The sequence below is a fragment of the Euwallacea similis genome, chromosome 12 (assembly GCF_039881205.1).
Source record: "Euwallacea similis isolate ESF13 chromosome 12, ESF131.1, whole genome shotgun sequence".
Classification (NCBI taxonomy): domain Eukaryota; kingdom Metazoa; phylum Arthropoda; class Insecta; order Coleoptera; family Curculionidae; genus Euwallacea; species Euwallacea similis.
The window spans coordinates 2,718,935-2,741,130 of NC_089620.1; the positions used below are offsets into that span (position 1 = coordinate 2,718,935).

Here is a 22,196-nt window from a genome sequence, read left to right on the forward strand (position 1 = left end):
AAATCTTTCGTGAGAATACGCTCTAGAGAATTTCTTGAAATGTTCAATTTTCGACAACGGTGTCAAATTGAAGTTCCTGGAGTCTCAGCAACACTCTCTTGAACTGCATCGATGTTTTGTGCTGAACGACTTGTTGAAAGGTGGCCAGAATGTCTAAGATCACTAAATAATCAAGTCTCCATAAATTTTTTAATTAGTCTTTTCACAGCTGATGAATTTAAATCATTATTTCGACCATAGTTTGTTTGGAATTTGTGCACTGTAGTACTAAACCTTTTTTTTTTTTATAAATATCGCTCAACAATGAAAACGCGTTGTTCTTTCGAATATCTCTCCACTTTTAATAACCTTAACATGTCAGCTGTCAGCTGTCACGCCATTTTTTTTCTTTTGTTTTAACATTTTAGAATTAGCACACATAGCGCCAAATTCAAATCTTGCGTAAATTATGAGACATCCCTTATAAGTTTACAGTCGCAAGAACTTGTTTGTGCAACAAATACATTATTAAGCTTTACAACATATTACGCAACTTGTAGTAATGTAAAAATTACTATTTATTTGTTTATTACATTGTAGACATACATGAATTACCGCATTCGTATAGGAAATTCAAATAACTGTTCTTTCGAAAAGCGGAGTGCTGTCGACAAGAATACAGAATTACTGATATGTCACTAATAAATGGGCTATAAACCAATCCCTATTATACACCACTAAGGAGTCATTAATTTCTGTCAAGATAATTCAGATTCGCAGTCAACAAAGTGGATAAACAGAAAATATGATGAGAAAAATTTCCGAAAGGATTTATTTCGCTTCAATTTATGAAGACAAAAAGACGTCAACTGTCAATAACGATGTCCGGACTCGCTATTGATATGAAAAATGAAGAAACGATTTAGAAACAGAACGAAATTTTAGATGTCTTCGTATCAGTATTTTGATTTATTGGATGGAAAAACCTGACTTATTTTATTTTAAAAAGAAAGTGTGTGCTTTCAGTTGCCGCAATTCTCAACATGGGGTCAAGTGGTGTTAAAACGAGATAATTTTCAAACTTTTGTGTTTCGACGTGGGAAAAAATCATGGCAGAGTTTCTATACCTTTTTCACATACACTCACTGTTATTCGCAAAGCGCTCTTATGAACAAAAAACCGAAAATACAAATCACTTTTTGCTGGGGAAAAAGTAATATTTCATTTTTTACCTTTATTTTTGGGAAAAACGAGACACTATGAGGTTAAAAAATGGATTTTTGTCGCGTTTTTCCACCCTGCAGTAAATCTACGTTTAAATTTTTTAAGGATCAAAACATTACGGGCTGATTTACAGGATGTTGGTGTCGAGTATATTTCATCGATATAGCCCATAGTTGCTTCGATGTGAGAATCTACTTTCCTGGTGACAGAAGTTTGAGCGTTTGATTTAAAAGTTTTCAGCCGTTAAGAAACTACTCGACATATAATAGAGTTTTTCTAATTTTTCACAAATAAAATGGCAGTTTAGGTAAAATGGCCGGTGACAAAATCAATTTCATTTCGTGACTAGTTACATAATGAATACCTCCATTTCATAAGTGCGTTAACTGTTAGTTAACTAATTTGGCATGCTTTAGCGAGTGATATGCGCTTGGTGTCCCAAATTGGTATGTCACATCAAAATTATTATATCATCCATAATTCAGAATTTCTTCTTTGAACGGTTATCGATGTCGCAACCAATGTAGGTAGACTTTTTAAGGTTTAGCGCTCTTTTCCCACGTCTTTAATTAAAGGTTATATGTCTCTATGATGGAACAAGCCAGCTGGTGGTTTAACATTTTTATCAATTTTCACCTGGCCTTGTATCTAAATGTTGAAAATTTTGGAACACATACTTAACTTGTTTATTATGGATATCTTAAATCTGGGTTTTTAATAGCTTGACTAAGTTTACTCAGGAAGCTTTTTGTCATTTTAAGGAACTTCTTCGCGTTCTGGAGTACCCTTTCGATTGTACTTCAAGCAGAGCATTTTAAATAAACACTTCTATCTGTAGAATTCCGGTATGTTAAAAATCGAAATAGTGATATCCAGAACATGATCAATGCAGGCAGTAAACTCTATCGCCGATCATTTTTCGATTTTATAAAATTTTCACTTAAATTTACAATGAAATAAAAGTTTTCTATAAGGCGCCTAGATCTAAGTGTCGCTTAGTTGAATGCTGATTCGTATGTATATGTATATAAGATATACTTCTCCATTTACGGCATAGCCCCATTCAATGCACTGGCACTGATTTTTATTCATACCTACGCACTCAATTCAATTCCAACACCTCTCATCGCTGCCGTTTTATTATGAACTTAATGTTACTAAGAAAGGGCTCATTTTAATTCGAATACCGAGACAAACCTTTTTATCTTAATTATAGAGCTTCTCAGCTTCCTTGTTTAGTATTCACATCCATTCTGACGCTAATTGTACAACGTACGTATTGAAACATTACAACGAATTGCCTCGAAGCATTATGCCGAAGCATAAAGTGAAATAAAAGTTATATCAACCCACAGACCTATCTAAACAAAACAATTATATTAACCTTTAACCTATTTCAACTTAGACGAGGCCCTGAAAAGGGCAGGCGAAAACAGAAACGACGCCGGTTTAGTCAATAGCATTCTTTGAATATCGAGCATAGCTTTTTTGATCTTTATGCTATAAATTTATTGTGTCATATTCTTGGGTACGAGAGAAAGTAAGTTCCTTTTTTTTGGTAAAAATAAACGAGTGTTTAGCAGCTATATCATATATGTACATTATTCAAAGTATGCTCCATCTGAGGCTACGACCTTTGCCCATCTTTCAGGCAATTTGCGGGATTCCATCTCTGAAGAAGTGCTCGTCTTCGGAGGCGATCCAATTAATAAGCCAATTTTTGATGTCTTCATAAAAAGGGAACCGTTCTCCACTAAGGGCTGACTGCATCGATCGAAACAAATAGCAATCTGAAGGAGCAATGTCGGGTAAATATGGCGGGTGCTGTGATATTTCCCACTTCTGCCCTTCCAAGTAGTTTTTGACTGGTTGAGCAATGTCTAGTCATGTTGAAAAATTACCTTGTTGTGTCTATTCTCCCATTCAGGTCGTTTTTCTTCAATAGCTCGCTTTAAACGAATTAGTTGTCGTCGGTAGACATCGCCGGTAATAGTTTCGGAAGGTTTCAGCAACTCGTGATATACAACACCTTTCATATCCCTCCAGATACAGAGCCTAACCTTGTCACAATGAATATCTCGCTTTGGCTGAGATGGACCAATCACACCAGGCTTTACTCAAGCTCTTTTACATTTAGGATTCTTATAATAAATCCATTTTTCATCTCCTATAATTAGTTTATGTAAAAAATCCCTTTCTTTGTTGCTTGTGAAGCAGCAGTTCAAAAATTTTTCCGATTTTTTTATTGCCTTTCAGTTAATTCATATGGGACCCAATTTCCGTCTTTTTGAACAAGTCCCATTGCTTCTAAACGTTTTTCAACACTTAATGATGCTGCCAATTCTGCTTGAGTTTGAGAGGAATCTTCATTAAGTAATGCTTCCAACTATCCATTTTCAAACTTTTTTGGTCCACCTTCACGTTCTGCGTCTTCAACTTAAAAATTACCTTCTTTAAATTATCTGAACCATCTTCTACGCATACTATCAAATAGAGCATGTTCACCGTAAGCGTCTACAAGTAGACGATGACTTTCAGCAGCGGACTTCTTTAAATTATAAAAATATAATAAAATTTCCCGCCAATGGCGCTTACTAGGCACAAAACTTTCCATTTTCAATCGAAGAAATACTAAATGTTTTAATAATTTCATTGAATGAAGATAGTGCAATTTTACATTTACATTAAGATCTTTCAAATACATATTAAGCCAGTTCACACATAATACATACAGTATGCGTTAGGACCTCTATTAGAAAACGAAACTTACTTTTTCTCATACCCTAAATAAAGGCTCTTATGGTGATTGTTTATGCTCAGGATTGTTTACCATAACAATGGATGGTCAGTAAACAAGGCTGAAGTTACTGCATATAGGCAAGTAATAACTAGATATGGGAGGGAGGGATGTCCACACCTCTTCCTCCCATATCTAGTTATTACTTGCCCTCATCCCCATCCACACACCCCAATCCATTTACATCCCAATCTATGGATGGAGCATATCCTCCTATGTGGTGTTTACCGAAACCGGGAATTTAACTTTCATTGCCCAATTTTCTTAATTCTTTTAGTTGGTTTATCTGAGGGAAAGGTCGATTGGGATAACCGAAAGTCAAAAGAAAAGTTAGTAATACATTCGGCTTATATCGGATTATCGTTTTAAAAACATTAAGTTGTTGATGATCACAGAACGACGAAACGTGGGAATTTAAAGCTGAAAGTACCACATTGTGAAGTGTGAAAAATGGAGATGATAAATATTTTTACTTTTCGCATCAAGAAGTCCAAAGGACTAAGTAGAAATTTTCCCAATTTTAAAGCCATATTTTATTAAGCTCTGCTCGTAAAATGTGCAATGTTTTGCAATTTATTATGTCGTAAACCCCGAAGAGTTCAACAAAAGGATGTGAAGATATAAAGGAAATTAAATCGTCAAATCTCACATAATATGGTTAAAATTCAAAATTTTCTGGCCCATTTCCGGGAACGAAGTTCCTTTAGTCTCACGAAGCTGGAATTCCTGTTTTTAAAGTGGAATTGAGGCGTTGTTGACGAAAAATGTGTAAAAGATCACAGCTATACAAATAGCTATCATCTTTCTCAATAGACGTTCTTATAAGTGAAGAATATGAAGAACATAAAGAAAAAAAAGAATTTCGCCACGGTTTTCTACCCCACATCGGTGTTTGTTCTTCAGGACTCGACTTCCTTATTCTTCATATCTCCGGAATTATATTCAACCATCTTAATTTGCAAATAATTTAGGAGCAGTTCTTCAGTCGACTGAGCAGCGATAGATAAAAAAGTAATAAGGCGATTCATTTCAGTAGAAATTTGAACAATCTTTGCGAAAAGTTAAATTCAACTGCCTCACTTTAAATTCAAATCTCTAGAAAATCAGAATGAAATTACGTTCAGGTCGAATGTACATTTCCTAGACAACTAAATAGTCTAAAACAACATTGCCGGCTAATTAAGATTCCTCGATACGAGACTCGTTACAATCCATACCGTTCAGAATAACAACAACAAAGTATGCCCGGGAGCATTAATTTCCGACAACAAAATGGAGAACAATAATTAGAGGAACAACCTCAAAACTGAACAATCCTGTATTCGCTTTGGAGAGATGTCTTGGGACTAGGGACAAAACTAGAGGTCTTAATAAATTAGGTTCGTGTTCCTTTGTCGAAACTTCAATGATGTCTATCAAACCCACAGCGCAGCAAAACTACTAAACTGATTCAGTTTTATTTATAATTATTCACTGAAACGTGGAAAGCAAAACTCAAGGTTGCTATAATGCTTTTTATGGATACTTCCTTCCTTCTCAATAATTGTATCAAGTTTAGCCAACCTTTACCTGGTTACGTGACTTGATTGTCGACACAGTTTTCTTCGCAGAAAATAGGGACGTATCGCTCGACTCTTAACTTTTTCTCATAAAATTCTGTAACGATTCAGTGGCTTCATTGGAAAGAAACTGGATTTCTGCAACTGTTCGAGTTGCTCTAATAGCCCAAATCAGTTAGTTTTGTGTATAGCAGTTATTGACAGAAGCTGAGCGGTTCAATATGAATAATAGGGGCCTTACAACGATCAACCAGAAAATGGGAACGTTGAAAAGATAATATAAAAGTAAAACAAAGTTTGTTCATACAAATTTGGAAATTAGTAATTCCAGCGTTCTGGAACTGAAAATAATCCAATGTCCATAAATTAGCCTTCGTTCGAAGCAGCTACAAGAAATGATGAGGGAATAATAATGTTTCAGCCAGAAAAGTGGCTCATTTTACGGTATTTCTCATATTTCTATTATTATATGTAAATGAATTTCTATTAGTGGAAATTTAAGTGGTGATAGAGGAGTCATCTCTCCTTTAACGTCTATTTGTGTACAACTGGAGGGTAGTCTGTGCGTGGTACAATTGATCTCTCTCCAACCACATACAGGGAGATTTCAGGTTTTAATCGGAAAAATTTAACAAACAACAGAACTCGGAAAAATAATGAGGAAAGTTGTTGTGAAATTAAACGTTTTAAAGCTTCGTTGCCTACAGGATGTTAAACTTTCAGATTTTTTAAAATTTTATTTCACAGCTGCCTATGTTTTTGAGATATTAACTTGAAATTTTATAAATACATTACTTTTTAGAATCTACATGATGTGATTTAAGAAGTCGCTGTGAAAATCGACAGGGTGCTACTTTTTCGGGGGTCAAGCCTCTTTGTACTATCCCCAACTTGTTTGTGGGCCATCACTGATCTTCAGTGGCCTATGTTTTGAATTTCCTATATAATTTTTTGCCTCTTAGATTTTTTTCGTATCTGTCACCATTTTCCCGCCATTTGCTCACGTACCAGTAAATACACACCAATTTAACATTATGTTTAATTGACCGGTGAGTTCTCACAACTAGCTATTTTAAAGAAACATTTGAAAAACCTTAATCAGATCGAAACTGGAAAAGTTAAAAAATTATTTTTTGTACCTTAAATAATTGTGCACTTATTTGGCTTTTATATAAAAAAAGAATATTCTTTTAACAGTCCAAAACTGCGAAAATAAATTTAAATGATTTTTATAACTAAATAAAAAATATTTTTAATACTCAATTTAGAATAGTTGTTGATTGATTGATAGATTGAAATTGATAACCTCCAACATCAAGACAGATTATACAATGACTAGCAAAAGACTGAACTGCGCTTGAAACCGGATACGGATTTTTTTTCATGCCATTGGATGCGTTTTGTATTCGAAGGATTAGATCATCCCTAGTTTTAACCGGTACTTCACACACTTTTGATTTTATTATTGCCCACAAATAAAAATCTAAGGGTGTAATATCTGGTGACTTAGGTGGCCAAACAACTATTTCTAAACGACCAATCCAAAACAGTAATTTTTGCTTAGTCATTCGCGAACGATCTGTCTGTATTAAGGTGGAGCATCGTCAAGTTGGATCCAGTAATGATATCTTGTTTCCAACGGTATTTCCTCAAATAAATGTATTAAATCATCTACCAGGAACCGAAGAAAATTTACTGAATTTAATATTTCTAGAAAAAATATAGTGGCCACATAACTGATCATTGATTATCCCTGCACAAACATTAACTTTTGAAAACCACGATCCCTAGTCCTGTGAGAAGTTCACTCAATTGAGAAAATTTGCTATTGTAGGACTAATACCAAAGAAGTATTATTGAAACCATTTCAACGTCGTTGCTAGCCACGTTTTTTTCCTCCCTTAGAGTACCATGGATCGGCTTCATAAGTGATGATAAGCATGACAATCATGTTCCAAACACATAATAGCAATGTCGACATTATTCCTCGTTTTTCCCCACATTATTACGTGCTTGTTCGTTTCATTTTGTATGCAAGGAACGTGGTAATAATTCCGTTTGTTAGTGACGTACATGGTGCCTCAAATTCGAGACTTACATATGGCCCTGAACCGTAAGAGGCACAGCCTCGTTTAAATGGGTGCAAAGTTGCTTATTTAAGTAATTCTGAATGCTTCCGGAAATATCTGGAAATGTTGGAAATTGCCATGTTCGTAGTTACTTTTTCCTACAAATAATTTTGCTCGAGGATAAATGTTTTGAATTAAAACGTCATAATATCAAAATGTATTGCATGTGATATATTTTAGAATGTTAACACCCAACACTGTATGTAATCCAAAATCCAGGTCTGTATCAGAAAAAATACGTCGATGCCCAAAAATGGCTTGAATAAGTATTCTCCTTCAAAATTAAAGACAGGAAAAAATATCTATGAAAATTGCGGTTCTAAGTTTTTTTTCAGGATATTTCCGGAAGTCTTCGGAATTCCCGAATTTTTGAAATTAAAATTTGGTAACCACAGAATTATGCGATTTTGCCCTATTTAAACGATAAAATATTTCTCAGTACAAAAAGCCAAAAATTTACTAAATTTTTTACTTACTGTGTTGTATAGTAGCTTGCATATGGGCCGGATACCTCCCGGTGGTTGACTCCGGCAGGGCTTGATGTCATCTATCAATATCCTGATCCACGATGGATCCCTAAAGAAATTGTATATCTATATTATTTGTCTTTAATATATAAACAAAATGCTAATGACTAATCAGTCATTAACAAACAAGGTATTTTTTTTTGGTTTTTGATATAATATATTAATTTAACAAGCTCAGAATACTGAGCTTGTATAGTATAAATACAGGGTGTCTTAAAAGCCACCACCGAACACTCGGAAAGGCAGGAGGCTGAGAGAAAACCAAATAAATGTTCTAAGAAAAAATATTGAAATTTTGCTTTGTTGAACGGTGATCCTCCTTCAATGATCATACAGTAAACCTTGCTATAAATCCTTCATAGCTCTAGATCCATCTGCAGAAATTGTACAAGAATGCGCAATTTTTCTTTTATATATTTTTATGTTGGAAAAATATCTCATTTCATGAAAATCAACATCTTAAACGCACTTTTCTTCCTCCACTTAACTGCTGCAAAGTTCAGCAACTTCAAATACGGACGTGGGCGTTTACTCGATTCGTATACGAACTTGAAATATACATTATTTTATGTTAAAATCTAATATTGAAGATGTTAATAAATAACGAAAAGGTTCATTTTATGTATTTTTTTATCTATTGGTTGTTCGTTGGTTCTTAGTGCTTTAAAATTTTTATTCTACCCATATCTTTAACCCGTTTATTACGGTCAAGTTGAATAAATTAATATTTATATAAGTGGCTTTGTCAAAACTTCCGATGTAACCGGTTTTTTGCCGGTCAGTGAAAAAACTGTATTTTGAAGGCAAAAGCCTAAAGAACATTCGAGGATGAAGTTTGTAGGAACGCCGTTCTCATTATCAAAGCCCGTGAAGAAATTAGTAGCCGTTTATCAGCAATGCAAACTACCCCTAAGGGACACACAAGTTAAAACAAGTTTCTAATTAAAGGTTAATCTTATTCAGGACATGCAGCCATTTAAAGATGACATCACAATTGAAGGCTCAACTTTACAAGTTTAATATTAAGACCACAGTAAAGTACGTCGCTGAAAATTCATTTGCTACAACTTAACTAAAGAGTGAAATATAACAAAGTTCACTCAAGAGGAAAAACTTGGAGGTACTTCAATTGCAGAGACTTTCCTTTAAAGAAAGATATTTTTATAAAGATAATGTAATAATTTACTTTCCTCGAGGCTGCGAATTGAGTGCATCCAAGCAACAACAGTCATGAAGGAATTTTTATTTGTTCTTGTTCCCCAAACTTCCAACACACACATGTAATTTAGTTCTGGAGTATTATATTTCCTACTTTTATGGAAATACGATTCGAAGGCTCTCCTCATTTCAGTTTTCACGACCAACAATAAAAGGAAAGAAAAATATCGTGTTTTCGTTGATGTAATGCTGTAATGCTACAGCCAGTAATGAGGTTTAGTGTCAGGAATTGTTTACTTATTTACCAAACGAAAGTATTCTGCTAGAAAATTATACGAATGTACATTTGAAAATCTCTAATATGGGGATCTTATAAACGGTAATAGATACAGGTTTGGTTAAAAGGGAAAAAAGTTGCGCATTCAATAAAGTATAGTAGATTCACCGTGGAAACAGCCCTACAGAATTATTTTCAGTGTTCACGCTATTTAAAATTAGTTAATTATTTCAAAATATCAAATTTTCTAATTTTACTATTATTTTTTCCTAAGTTCAAGTAATAAATACTTAAATAAAAACGAAAACCACTCAGGATAACGTTAATTCCCTGGATATAAATATACAAAATTTAGGACAAAAAAATCAAAAACTTGTTCTCCAGATTAAGTCTCAAGGCTAAAAATAAATCTAAGAAACGATTTACCCATCAGAATTTATCCCTAGACCATGTGTTGGTCTCATTGGATGTGGTTTTGCTTTATACTAATATTCCTAAGAACTTAGTATTAATAATAATTACAAAAAAATGGCATTTTATCTCAGTCTACACTTGTTTGTGTAACGAGGAGTTTTCCCATTTTTTAAATTTTTGCTCTCTAGTACTACCCATTTTACAAATTAAAAAAAGTATTACCAGCAGATAAATTGATGGTCTTTAAATTTGGTTTATTGATCGAATTTGTGATGCAATTTTTGATAATAAACCCAATTTGGACTTAAACTTGTGCCAAGCTTATTGGTGCCGTAGCCTCTCAGCAGAGTCGTGTTTAGAAAAAAGTTGATGGTTCTTGACCATCCAAATGTCGTAGAACTAAATCTAAAGCATCATCTTGAACTTTATTAAAAAGTGCGATGGAAAAATGGTTACATTTTTACTTAATGAAAAAAAAAGCGAAATTCAAAAATGTTTTTTTGGAAGAACTTTAAAATTAAAAATGCTTTGTTTGTTTGAACTATGTAGTGTACCCAAATGTGTAGGTGACCATTACTTTTCGTTCCGAGACCCCTTTATTGACCCTCCTTCTGTTAGGTGCAGTGCATAAATAAAAAAATTATGCATAAACAACGAAATATACACTGGTGGCCAAAAGTAAATTGACAAATACATTTTTCAAAATTTACTAAGAGAAACAATCGCCCTATTCTTTTTCTTTTAACCATTTAATCATCCATTCTAAATAAATAATGTTTATATTTAAACATATACACTTGTAACATGTTTGTTGGCCAGATATAGTTTTTAAATTTTTGAGATAGAAAAATTCCTTACGTATAAGATTGCCAATTTACTTTTGGCCATCAGTGTATACAAAACTAAATCTTATAGTTATAAACTAGTTTTTCTAATTTCCATCTTCAAGCCCATCTAGTGCGATAAACTCAGTTCAAACTAACCATTTTACGTTTCAGTTACAATGTTTTTGAAGCAGGCAAAACACGCAAACATATAAAAAGTGCGTAAAAGGACTTTAAAAATGTTAAACATGATTTTTAAAAGGTCTATTTTTAGGAGATGATTATTGAAAAAGCTAAGTAGGTGTAGAGCTCACGCATGTTGGCATAGTTGAGATAAAAAAATCGAGCTTTATGCCTTTCCTCGGTTGAAAGAAAAGCTCTGTTATAATTTTTTTTTATATTTACGGAGAATCATAAAACATGGAATTTATAGGGCATTGTAAAAATGGCAACTTCACGTGTATTGGTTTAAAACTACGAGTGTACCGGTTTGAAGTTGTTATAGTTTTGTACCAGTTTTGTACCAGCTCTGGCAGAGTTATTTTCGGAAGAGTAGGTGTAAAAGTCATCAACTGTCCATTAAAATCGTGTTTTGATTGTAATAAAGTATAATTTGTGACAATAACTGAATAAAAAAAAACACATAAGGAAAGCAAATTACTTTCATCAAAGTAAAAGGTTTCCCTATCGGTGTTTCATATCGCCGGTCCCGTCATTACGCAGGATTTATTGATTTTAGGATGACTATATTTATCCACGTTTCTTCGTCATTTTTGGCTGTAATTGCAAATATTTCAAACTATATTTCAAATAGATTTAATGTTCAGGGCTGTTACGAACCTACACCATCCAGTTTAATTAGAAACTATGATGTTATTGACACAAGATGTACGTAGGTATCCTGTGACAGGTAAATAAAATTGGTTTTGGTAGAATTTTAATAGATTTTCACGACCATAAACATTTTGAATAACTTTAATAGAGTTTGAGCGGCAACGCCTATTGTGCGTCCTCAGGTGTGTCCTCCTACGTAGCTATTTAAAGCAAAATACTTAGGTAAAACAAAAGTAACTATTGGAAATTTACTAAAAAGATGCAAAACAAAAAAGTTAAAAACTTATTTTCCAGCTATAAAAACCTTGGATTAAACCAATATTCCTATTCCCACAGTGATCAATGAACCTTCGCTAAAGTTCAGCAAAATCGAGGTTCATTAACTGTGATTCTATTTCAGACATTTCCTTGAGTGCGTCCTTGACGACCCTACGATGTAATTGGAATCAAATGAGATGTTTTTAAGAAATATAAGTTGGTCCAATGGGGACATGCTTATATTCATTATTCATTATTTGAAAAACAGCGAACTTCGACGAACAACCAAAACAATTTTGATATTCCCTAGAGGCTTTGAGGTTGCTTCTGCAATACACCACTTCTTTAACATAAAAATATCGATTCTAAGGGACTAGACTTCGACAAAGACAAATTGTAGTCCTCATGATGATATCCGTGTTATGCCGCAGCGTTATCGAAATAAATTTGATATGCTCATTAGACCAACAAAATAACAAAATAATTCATGGTAATATACATTAATGTGAAATTAGACAACTCATAAAACTTAAATTTGAATCCTGATTATTAAGGCCGAGTAGCGGCTTTATGGCAATAGATGATTTTTTTAAAAGTATTTTAATCATGGTAGTTCAAGGCTGTAAGGCTTCCTTACATTATAAAGTAAGGCATGTAAAAAAGCGATTATAAGTTGATTAGTGAATCAATGAAAGCAGAAAAAAGCACAATGATTCAGATATAATTATTCAATTTTTAAATAGGAAACATTTAAAATAACTGAAAGAATCGGAAAAGTCGGTCTTTCTTAAATGGTACAATTTACATTGATCAACTTTAGTGTGATATATCTATAGGTCAATAAGGTACGAGGGTCGATTGATAATTCAGTGACTTTTTGTCTTGCCATCTCACATACTCTGTATAAAATAGGATATCATAAGATAGAGAAATTCATAACAAAATTTAAAATTCATTAAAAAGAAAGAGAAATTCATTAAAAAAATATTTCCAGCATCTCCATGATGGCTCCCAAACATTTATCCTATGAAGGCAAAGGTCCCTTAGATCTGGTTCTTCAACGTCCTGCTAAAGTGCATGTTACGTAGCTTGCAGTCGAGCGTAACCATCAGTTAAAGTGTGTTTGGTTCTTGCGAAGGTGTTTGAGATAGCTATGCGTCCTTCATTTGTTAGTTGAGCCTGACTGCAGTTTGAAAAACTTTTCACCTTCAGTTAGTAGTTAAGTCAGAGCTGTCGCACCTTAACTGGACATTGAAAAACTGGTTCTTAGGCTTACAATTGTGGAACTTGATGGAGTAAGGGAGAGAAAAGTATCGAAAAAGTCCCTAAGAGCACAAAACAAGAAGTAAAATCACAAAAGGACAGACGCAGTGTACACAAAAAGAAAATTGATTTTTGACTATAATTCTGATTAAGATATTGAAGTTTTTGAGAGTGATTGAGATGAAAAAGAAACGTGCTTATTTTGTGCCAAATTATTTCTATTCTCATAAATTTAGATTTTGTTAAAAGAATAAATAAATAAATTCTTATTAAAATGTCCTTACGTCGGCCGTATTGGCATCTATTTTCGTATAATGAACCCATCACATATACATGGCATGTAGCTACTTCATGGAACGATTATAAACGACATGATTAAGGGTTAAAGTTAAGGGGGCCACCACACGCAAGTCTCCCTTACAGTTTATCGTAAAGCGACGTAATTTTCCAATCATCTCATCATAAGAGCTAATAGGTAAAATTAAAGTAATAAAATATACCGTTGATTTGTGGACAGGAATATATGGTGACAGGAAGCAACCTCAATTTTTAAATCATACATCTGCCATTATATTCTTCTTAATCGTGTGTGCCCATCACATCCTAATAAGAAGCTGTGGTTTTTCTGATCATAACGGATACAAGAATGGACCGAAATAAGTTATTTTATGGAAAAGGCGGGTATATAAACTCGGATTATAACATAGCTCTAAGCTTGAAGCATGACTGCTCTGGGGGTACGAAGGACAATAACTCAATTCAGCCCCTCTTTGTTTTAATATTATACTTCCCTAAAGGAAGCATATTTTTCCGCAAGTTATACACCTTTTGACGTTTTTGTTTCAAATGTAAATCAAACTGCCCAACTACTAGACCTGAGACGGCATTCTCTATTTACATGTATTTCGAGAAAACCCTAAAAAATAATATCGTCCACTCTCAAGTCTCATATACATGCCTTCCACGGAACATCTTACTTGAGCCCCGAATGGAATATTTGCATATTAGGGGCAAAAATAGGAGATATATGGATGCTGCTCGGGCACAAACAGTATTAAACAAGAATTTCATAAAGCTTTCAGGACCTGGAATACAAAGATCCGAGGAGAAATGAATAAAACTTTCCTAAGGGCGCGACTCATTCCTATTCTGTGCAAAATATGAGCGTCTAGGGAGATATTGAAGCGTGTGGAAATTTTAAATTGTTCCTCCCAGGAGAACATTGCTTATTTAATTTTCATTTTTATGAGTCACTTTCCTGCCTATTTGCGGATTTTTTTCGCCAATAAATTCCGAATTAGTCACATAAGTACGGGAACATTTAGAGAACAGTCATGGAGTAAAATATCAAGTCAACCCACGTTCAGGCACCTTCTGACACAAAGGAATATTAAGTTAATTGTTTGGAATATTATTCTTTGTATCTATTGGTTAAATTTGTTAAACTTCAAGCCCTAATACTAAAGAAACCAAAGTTACATTTGTAGCCATACAAGAATGTAAATTAATGAGCATTCTATTGCTTGCCATACTTACTAGTCTGAAGATCAATCATCATTTTTCAGGCTTTCCAGCTAGAAGACATTCAACATTTTTCCGAATGTGTTAAAATTCGACAATTTTGACATAATTGGAAATCGGGAAATTATCCGTATATAAAAAACTGTTCAATCTCTTGTATGTGAAACTGGAAAATCTTAAACGAGCTTTAATAAATGAATTTGACAATGCTAACCGAGATCTGGATTGAGAAATCCAGTTTGCAGTAATCCCAAATAAATACCTCTATTTGCTCGATTTTCCAGAGTTGGCCCCCATAAGGGTTTCTAACCTCCTGACCTCTCCAAGGTGATTAAACGAATCCTTATCAATAATGAGAACATAAAGTCCATTAAAGAATTGATTTGATACTGCAACACATTCAGGCCTAGCCGTTCTGCCTTAAAGCGATACGTAATGAAATTTTACTCATGATTCTCTGCATATACCAGGTCTACCGGTATGAAATGAGCGCTATTTTGTAAAAATAAAACACCAATTTTAACAAGGAAAGAAAAAGAAAATTTATTCAAAATATTGACCATTGTTTTCTACACATTTTGACCACCTTTCTGGCAATTTATGGATACCACGCCAATAGAAATGTGCCTCTTTGGCATCAAACCAATTAGACACCCAATTTTCTACTTTTTCGTAGGAATCGAAGTGCTGCTCAGCCAATGCGTGTCCCATCGATGAAAACAAATGGTAGTCCGAAGGAGCCAAGTCTGGTGAATATGGCGGATGGGGTAGCAACTCCCAGCCAAGTGTTTTGATGGTATCCTGAACCGGTGTTGCTTTGTGTGGAGGTGCGTTGTCATGGAGCAAAATTACCTTCCCGTGTCTTCTGGCCCATTCTGATCGTTTTTCGATCAACGCATTGTTTAAATTAATCAATTGTTGTCGGTAGCGAACAGTATTAATGGTTTCACCAGGTTTTAAAAGCTCGTGGTGCACCACACCTTTCTGATCCCACCAAACACACAGCATTGCCTTCTTGCCAAATCGATCAGGTTTTGCAGTCGGTGTTGATGGTTGTCCCGGATCAACCCATGATTTTTTCCGTTTAGGATTTTGAAAATAAATCCATTTTTCATCTCCAGTAACAATTCGATGCAAAACTGATTTTCTTTCGTGCCTTTGAAGCAAAATTTCACTGGTGTTTTTTCGGTTCTCCATCTGTCTTTCATTCAATTCATGCGGCACCCATTTTCCACATTTTTGGATCTTCCCCATAGCTTTTAAACGATCAGAAATTGTTTGTTGTGCAACATTTAACATTTCTGCCATTTGCTTTTGACTTAAAGTGTCATCTTCATCCAATATTGATTGCAGTTCGGCGTCTTCAAACTTTTTTGGTGGTCTGCCACGTTCTACGTTTTGCATATCAAAATTGTTATTTCTGAATCGTTAAAACCGTCTTTTGCATGTTGCTTCTGATAAAGCATAATCACCATATGCCTCGACAAGCATTCGATGCGACTCTGCAGCACTTTTCTTCAAATGAAAGCAAAAAATTAATGCTTTCCGCAAATCATCATTTTGTGGTAGAAAATTCGACATTTTTGGCACAATGAAATAATATAGTGTTATTTGTTCAAGGACTTGATTTGTACTAAATATGTTTGTCAGTTTGTATACCAACTAAGCAATAAAAAAAAAAAGGTTTGTTTACAACAAATGCCCTATATCGAGACATTTATATCCTGACGCTCATTTCATACCGGTATACCTGGTAAATTAGGAAAACCTTTCAGGTGCCCTTAGAAAAGTTTTGGATAATGATAATCCACTTTCCATCCTCTTTATCCAACTTCATAGAAACACAATTTCCCGGTGAGAGCCATTTGTCTTTGTTGCTGAAATTTGCCGACACACATGCAATTTAGTTCCTGAATATTTTTATGGAAATCCACCTGGAAGGGCCTCAATACTTTGGTTTCCCACGAGCTTTAACGTCGAACAAGGTAGGAAAAACGAGTAGGTATTTTACTTGCCTTTTTTCCAGCAGTAGCAAGCAGGCCGAGAAAATTTATAAAGTGGGGAAAGGCCTCGACAAAGAAGTTGAAATATTCTACAAAATGGCCTGTAATATTGGCTTAGAGATAAATTTATGAAAATGTAAGCTATATTAAATTTTCTTTATGTAGCTCGCTTCGAGCTTTTTAATATTATTCATTCACGAGAGGAACTAAAGGTAAAGGATGGAACTTTTTTTTAAATATATAGGGTGGTCCACTTTTTTGTAGCAGGACTTTAACAGTCAATAGGAAAACTTATTTTAAGAAGAAAATTTCATATCAATATAGGCTACCCTGTAGAGCAAGCAGGATATGTCGTAAATCCGAAAATAATAATTGAAAAACATGCTAAGGAGTAAATTGGCAACGAAATTAAAATGCTACTGGCGTTCCTTATTTCGACAATTATTCGGTTGTAACTGCCCGGCAGCTCCATTTAAGATGCTAAAAGTAAATAATTAGAAATTCGTCACGAACATGGTGTACGTTTTCCACAGACAAACCTCTACTACTTATTTAAACCACGTATCAAATCCAGTCATAAGATATGAAACGAACAAGTCGCAGCTGGTATTATCCCTCAGATATGAAACCGACCAATGACGGCCCGCTTTGTGATATGAGAGTGACCAGTTATAGCTCGTATTTTTATTGACCCGCCTACTATTTTTTTAAACGTCAAACTATTTCGTTAAATTCATAAATATGCTATTTTGACTTTTTTATTTGAAATTGATTACTTTAGTGATTGCTCAGTAAACAGGTCAAGAATATTTACACAGCGGCCGCTATATTGCGGTACCGCTTTGTTTGGAATGTTTTGCTATGTCCTCATCAATAATTTAGCTACATCCTACGTGTTTTGAAAATTCCTAAATGATGTTAATTTCAATAATAATATTCAACAAAATATCAAAAAATGTCAAAAGCTTCACTTGCAGCAGTCAAGATTCGAGTCCCCCGGTAGGGTAAACTACTTTACCCTACTTTCTTATAGGTATAGTCCACAACCGTGGGAAAAATAGTGTATGTAAAGTGTACGAAAATTTCTTAACACACTCGTGTGATTTCGAAAAGAAGAAAGAAAACTTTTCTAATTAAAACTTATTGCGAGAGATTCCAACAAAAATATATTATTGTATAGGTCTACTTTGATACTTTGGTTATGAAGCGTTATTACCTATATAGAAGTCGTATTCCCAGTGTTAGATAAAACATACGATACCTAGTCACATCTCCATAGATACATATCCAGATAACCAACGATTTGGAATTCACTTATATGTATACGTACATATGAGATATCCGAGGGTACGAAAAATAAGACTTGACTAGTAGGAAAGATGATACATTTCAAACTCACGTGATTTGAGCGTGAGCGTGAACATTTCACACTCATGCGTTCCAAGTTACTTCACACTTGCTACATATAAAAATATTACGTTCATTTTCAGAAATCAGCTACCGAGCTATACCTACGACTAAGATATTTACAAACAACCGAGAACCAAATTGAACTAAATAGGGTGCTCTTCCACACGTGTCTCCCATTAATACTCTCATTACTCCTATTACTTTGAAATGCACTACAGGACGCCTAATAAAGCATGTGAGCCCCACAACCGCATCGATCTAGCATGACACTATGGAGTCGGTTAATTAAGTATTCTGAAGTTAATTACACACAGACCTCATAGGGCCTGTTTAAGATGCGTCAAATATAGCCACTTAACCAAGTTGGCGTCGTCGCTAACTTTTATGTTTACCACACGGAAGTGATATAGATACATATAATGAGAGTGGAAATGTTTAACTTTTTACATTAACTCGTCGGAATAGTTGAAGCTACAAAGTGGAAGTTCATGAGAGTTAAAACAAACTGCTAGGTTGAAAATTTTAAATGGGAATTAAGGAGACCAAGAAAAAGTTAGTGAGAATAAAAATGTACAGAATAGGGGAATAACAGAAATTTGCTCTGCACCTAAAACTTAATGCTCAGTTCGTTAATGTAACAAACCATTTGGAAACCGGCCCGTATACTCGTATTTCCCTTAAAATGAGTAGGAAATTACACAATTACACAAATGTTTTACAATTAAAGCAATCAAGGAAGCTTACACGGCAGTCAGTTGTATGCCTTATAGACTCAGGACAACAAAGAACGGCGATAAAAAGGGTCAGCGTATTACTACAGCTTTATGTACTTTGTATTTAGTAAGTAGACCCATAAAACGATCTAGTTGTGCAACCATTCATCTAGTGCATCTAAACGACCTCATGCGTGTAGGTCTTATTATAATTGTTTGGACAAAAAAGTAATGGTAATGGGTATCTAATTAAAGTTATAATTTAGTAACTGAATGTTAATCACATATACAGAGTATCTCAGAAGCAATGGTAGAAGTAAGTGTTGGGTGCTAAGGTTTAAAAAGAGTGATTCAGCTAAACTTACTTTGTATAAAAGTTGCTTCTTTATATTGTTAGTTTGCCGCACAGTCAGGAGGAAGGATACTTTCTTGGACATCCTATGAGGGTCATATTAGGAATAAGTTCGAGAGGGAATCAATCGACTCTTCAAATGGGGAAGCATAGGGTGTAAAATCACATAAATCTGATGTACTGTATTCTGGTTCCGGGAAGGGCTGCTCCAAGAGACACAAGGACACCCTAGTGCCTTAGACACATAGTTATTACCCCCAAGCATAATTTCCAACTATTTTAATCACATTCTAGTTACAAATAGCGCAATAATAACAATTTTCTGGCTAAACTCAAAACAAATATTTTTGAGGTTATGATAAAATAAACGACATAAACGGCGGGAAAATCTTCAATATTATCATGCTATCTCTCTCTGAGTCGTACGATCAGAGGGTCCGGGACAAAAATAGAGGGATAAAGCAGTCCTGTATGACACATGTCACGTGCTCATCCGGTCTTTGTCTGGATGTTTGCGTACTCTGTCTTACCTGCGGTGACCGACCGACCTACATTCCTTCAGGTCTATCTTCTTATTAAGGAAACATCCCCTTTAACTGGCGCTGAAACACTTGACAATGGAATGTCTGGAATGTAGACCAGTACAAGTGTACTGGATATGTTTGTTTACTCTGTCTTAGCTGGGGCGACCTTGATCATTTTCAAGGTCAAGGATTTTAGTATTGTCGCTCTATACAAAGAAGTGTATGCGTTTTTTTCCATGGCAATTAAATGTTGTTTAGTTTTAACAGGTTTATCTAAGATTTGTTTTGGCCTAATTCTAAACTCTTGTTACTGTTCCTGTAGTAAGATTTGAGATGTTTGTTCTATAGCTTCTATAGCTCTACAGCTATATATAGAAGTTGCTTAGGAACGTATTTGGAAGCGATAGCGTAATTTAAGCCGTTAGAAAGATTTGCAGCTACATTGTCATTAACATTGTTCAATGTTCGTCTGAGCTCTTAGTAAAGGATGAACGTTATTCTTAAATAGTTTTAGCTGAGGATAGCATACAATCCCGCCCTTAGTGTTGAGTAAGGTATTATTTCCAAATATAATTCTACAAAGCTAATTGTTTGTACACTGTATTTTTCACATTCAGCGTGGAAATTGCAGCTCAACCATCATTTTTTGCCTGTTCCAAAACTAAACGCACAAACGAATATTCACAATTATATGAGCGATTGAATTGTTCCCAACCATCATGGCGTTCCACAGCCACTTTCGGCAAAAATGTTGAAATAATCCAATATTTGGAAACAATACACAAACAGGATTTATTAATGAAATATGATGATTTAGGTATAGTAACATGATGCAGCGTTGGAAAGAACATTTAATTGTCTTTCAACGTATTTGCTAATATACAGGATGTTCTCTTTAAAAATAAAACGCAATTTGGGTCGGTTTAGTGTTTATAAAAGCATTCATTTTGAGCCACCTTGTACAAGGTAGATCCACTTTGTCTACATGGGGAACATTCGTGGAACTTTCCGAAACATCTTCAAAATTTGTAAATTTTGTAAATTCAAATCGCGTTATAAAACACGTTTTCCCGGGGCCTCGTTTCGAATAAAAGAATAATAAAAACACTAATATTTCATAAACTGTTAGAAAGAGGTATAGGAATTATTAATCAGAAATAATCAAAAGGGAATAGCGAACGTAAAATTGAAATATTATATACGCTGTTCCATTTAATATGACGGAGTTGCTACTACCTTTTTATACAGCGTGTCCCAGAAAAAAACACTGGATTTGCTTGTGTCGTGCAACTACTCCCTTGAATATATTTTTCGTCTTATTTAACCAAATCTGTATGTATTACAATTTACAAGATCCCCATGTTGTACATGCTCAACGTCCAACATTATTCTTATATTGGAGACACTGAATATTATTTCATGTGACGTGTTGTCATCCTCTTTAGACCGGTAAGCTATATGTTTGCAAAAAAGCCTGTAAAGTGTATTGTATGGTTGGAAGCCATCGTGTCATTTTTATTGCATGAGCTATGAGTTGTACCTTTGTATACAGCAGGCCGTAAAGTTTTTTGTACATTTCGAAGTGATATCAATTCTTAGATGATTGAGTTTAGTGTAATTGTCGCAACAAATAAAATATATTATACAGAATAAATTGATAATCTGGATAATTATTAAGCATTCGATATCCTTGATTTTATGTTCATGCTAATTTTCCAACTCGAAAAAATGAAAACAAATTGAGAAAGAATATTATTTAATTTGTAACATAATGACCCATTTTCCAGTTCAATTTGCGATGCTATTCTCGTGTTCATTGTCGCACCAACGACTACACATTTGCCAGTTCCGTTTTAATGAAATTAATAGCAAGGCGAATCGATAGAGCCTGCCCCGAGGGCCCTTTCCATCAAAAAAGGGATGAGTGCTCTAGGGATTAGGGCACACTTTTCCCTTTGGATATATTTATGTTTGTCACGTTGTTGAAAAGTTTCATAACTGCTGGTTTTGCTCGTACTCCAATCTTGAAAAATTTCAATTCTATACCTCTTTCCTCTTGTGTGTTAAGTTGAACGAAATGCTGAAGAACAATTTGTTCAAATGTCAGCTGTTCTTGAAATTTCCCGTGGTATTTCTCATTACTAAAGTTTTTCTGATGTGCAAATAGAGAACTATGTAGTTTCGGATTTATGGGAAAATAATGCATGGAAGCAAAAGTTTACCTATTGCAGGTATAATACGAACGCTATTAAAGTTCGAATTTCGGAAATAGTTATTTTATAACAAGTACCAGTGTATAGTTTTACTAGACTCACAAGGTAGATTCTACTAAACTTAAATAGTACATTTAAAGAAAGTTAATTTAAATGCCTTGAGGTTTATAAGATTTAGAGATGGTGACTGCGTAAATTAAAGTGTGAAATTCAACAA

General features: G+C 34.4%; 1 protein-coding gene across 1 annotated transcript in view; it reads right to left on the reverse strand.

The window, feature by feature from the left end:
* The window catches only part of LOC136412694 (calcium/calmodulin-dependent protein kinase kinase 1), a 72,506-nt gene that overhangs the window by 45,070 nt on the left and 5,240 nt on the right, over positions 1 to 22,196 (reverse strand). The window contains exon 2 of the mRNA XM_066395859.1: positions 8,165 to 8,264. Coding sequence (XP_066251956.1) covers positions 8,165 to 8,186 — 22 coding nt within the window. The 5' untranslated portion in view covers positions 8,187 to 8,264. The remainder of the gene's footprint in view (positions 1 to 8,164; positions 8,265 to 22,196) is intronic.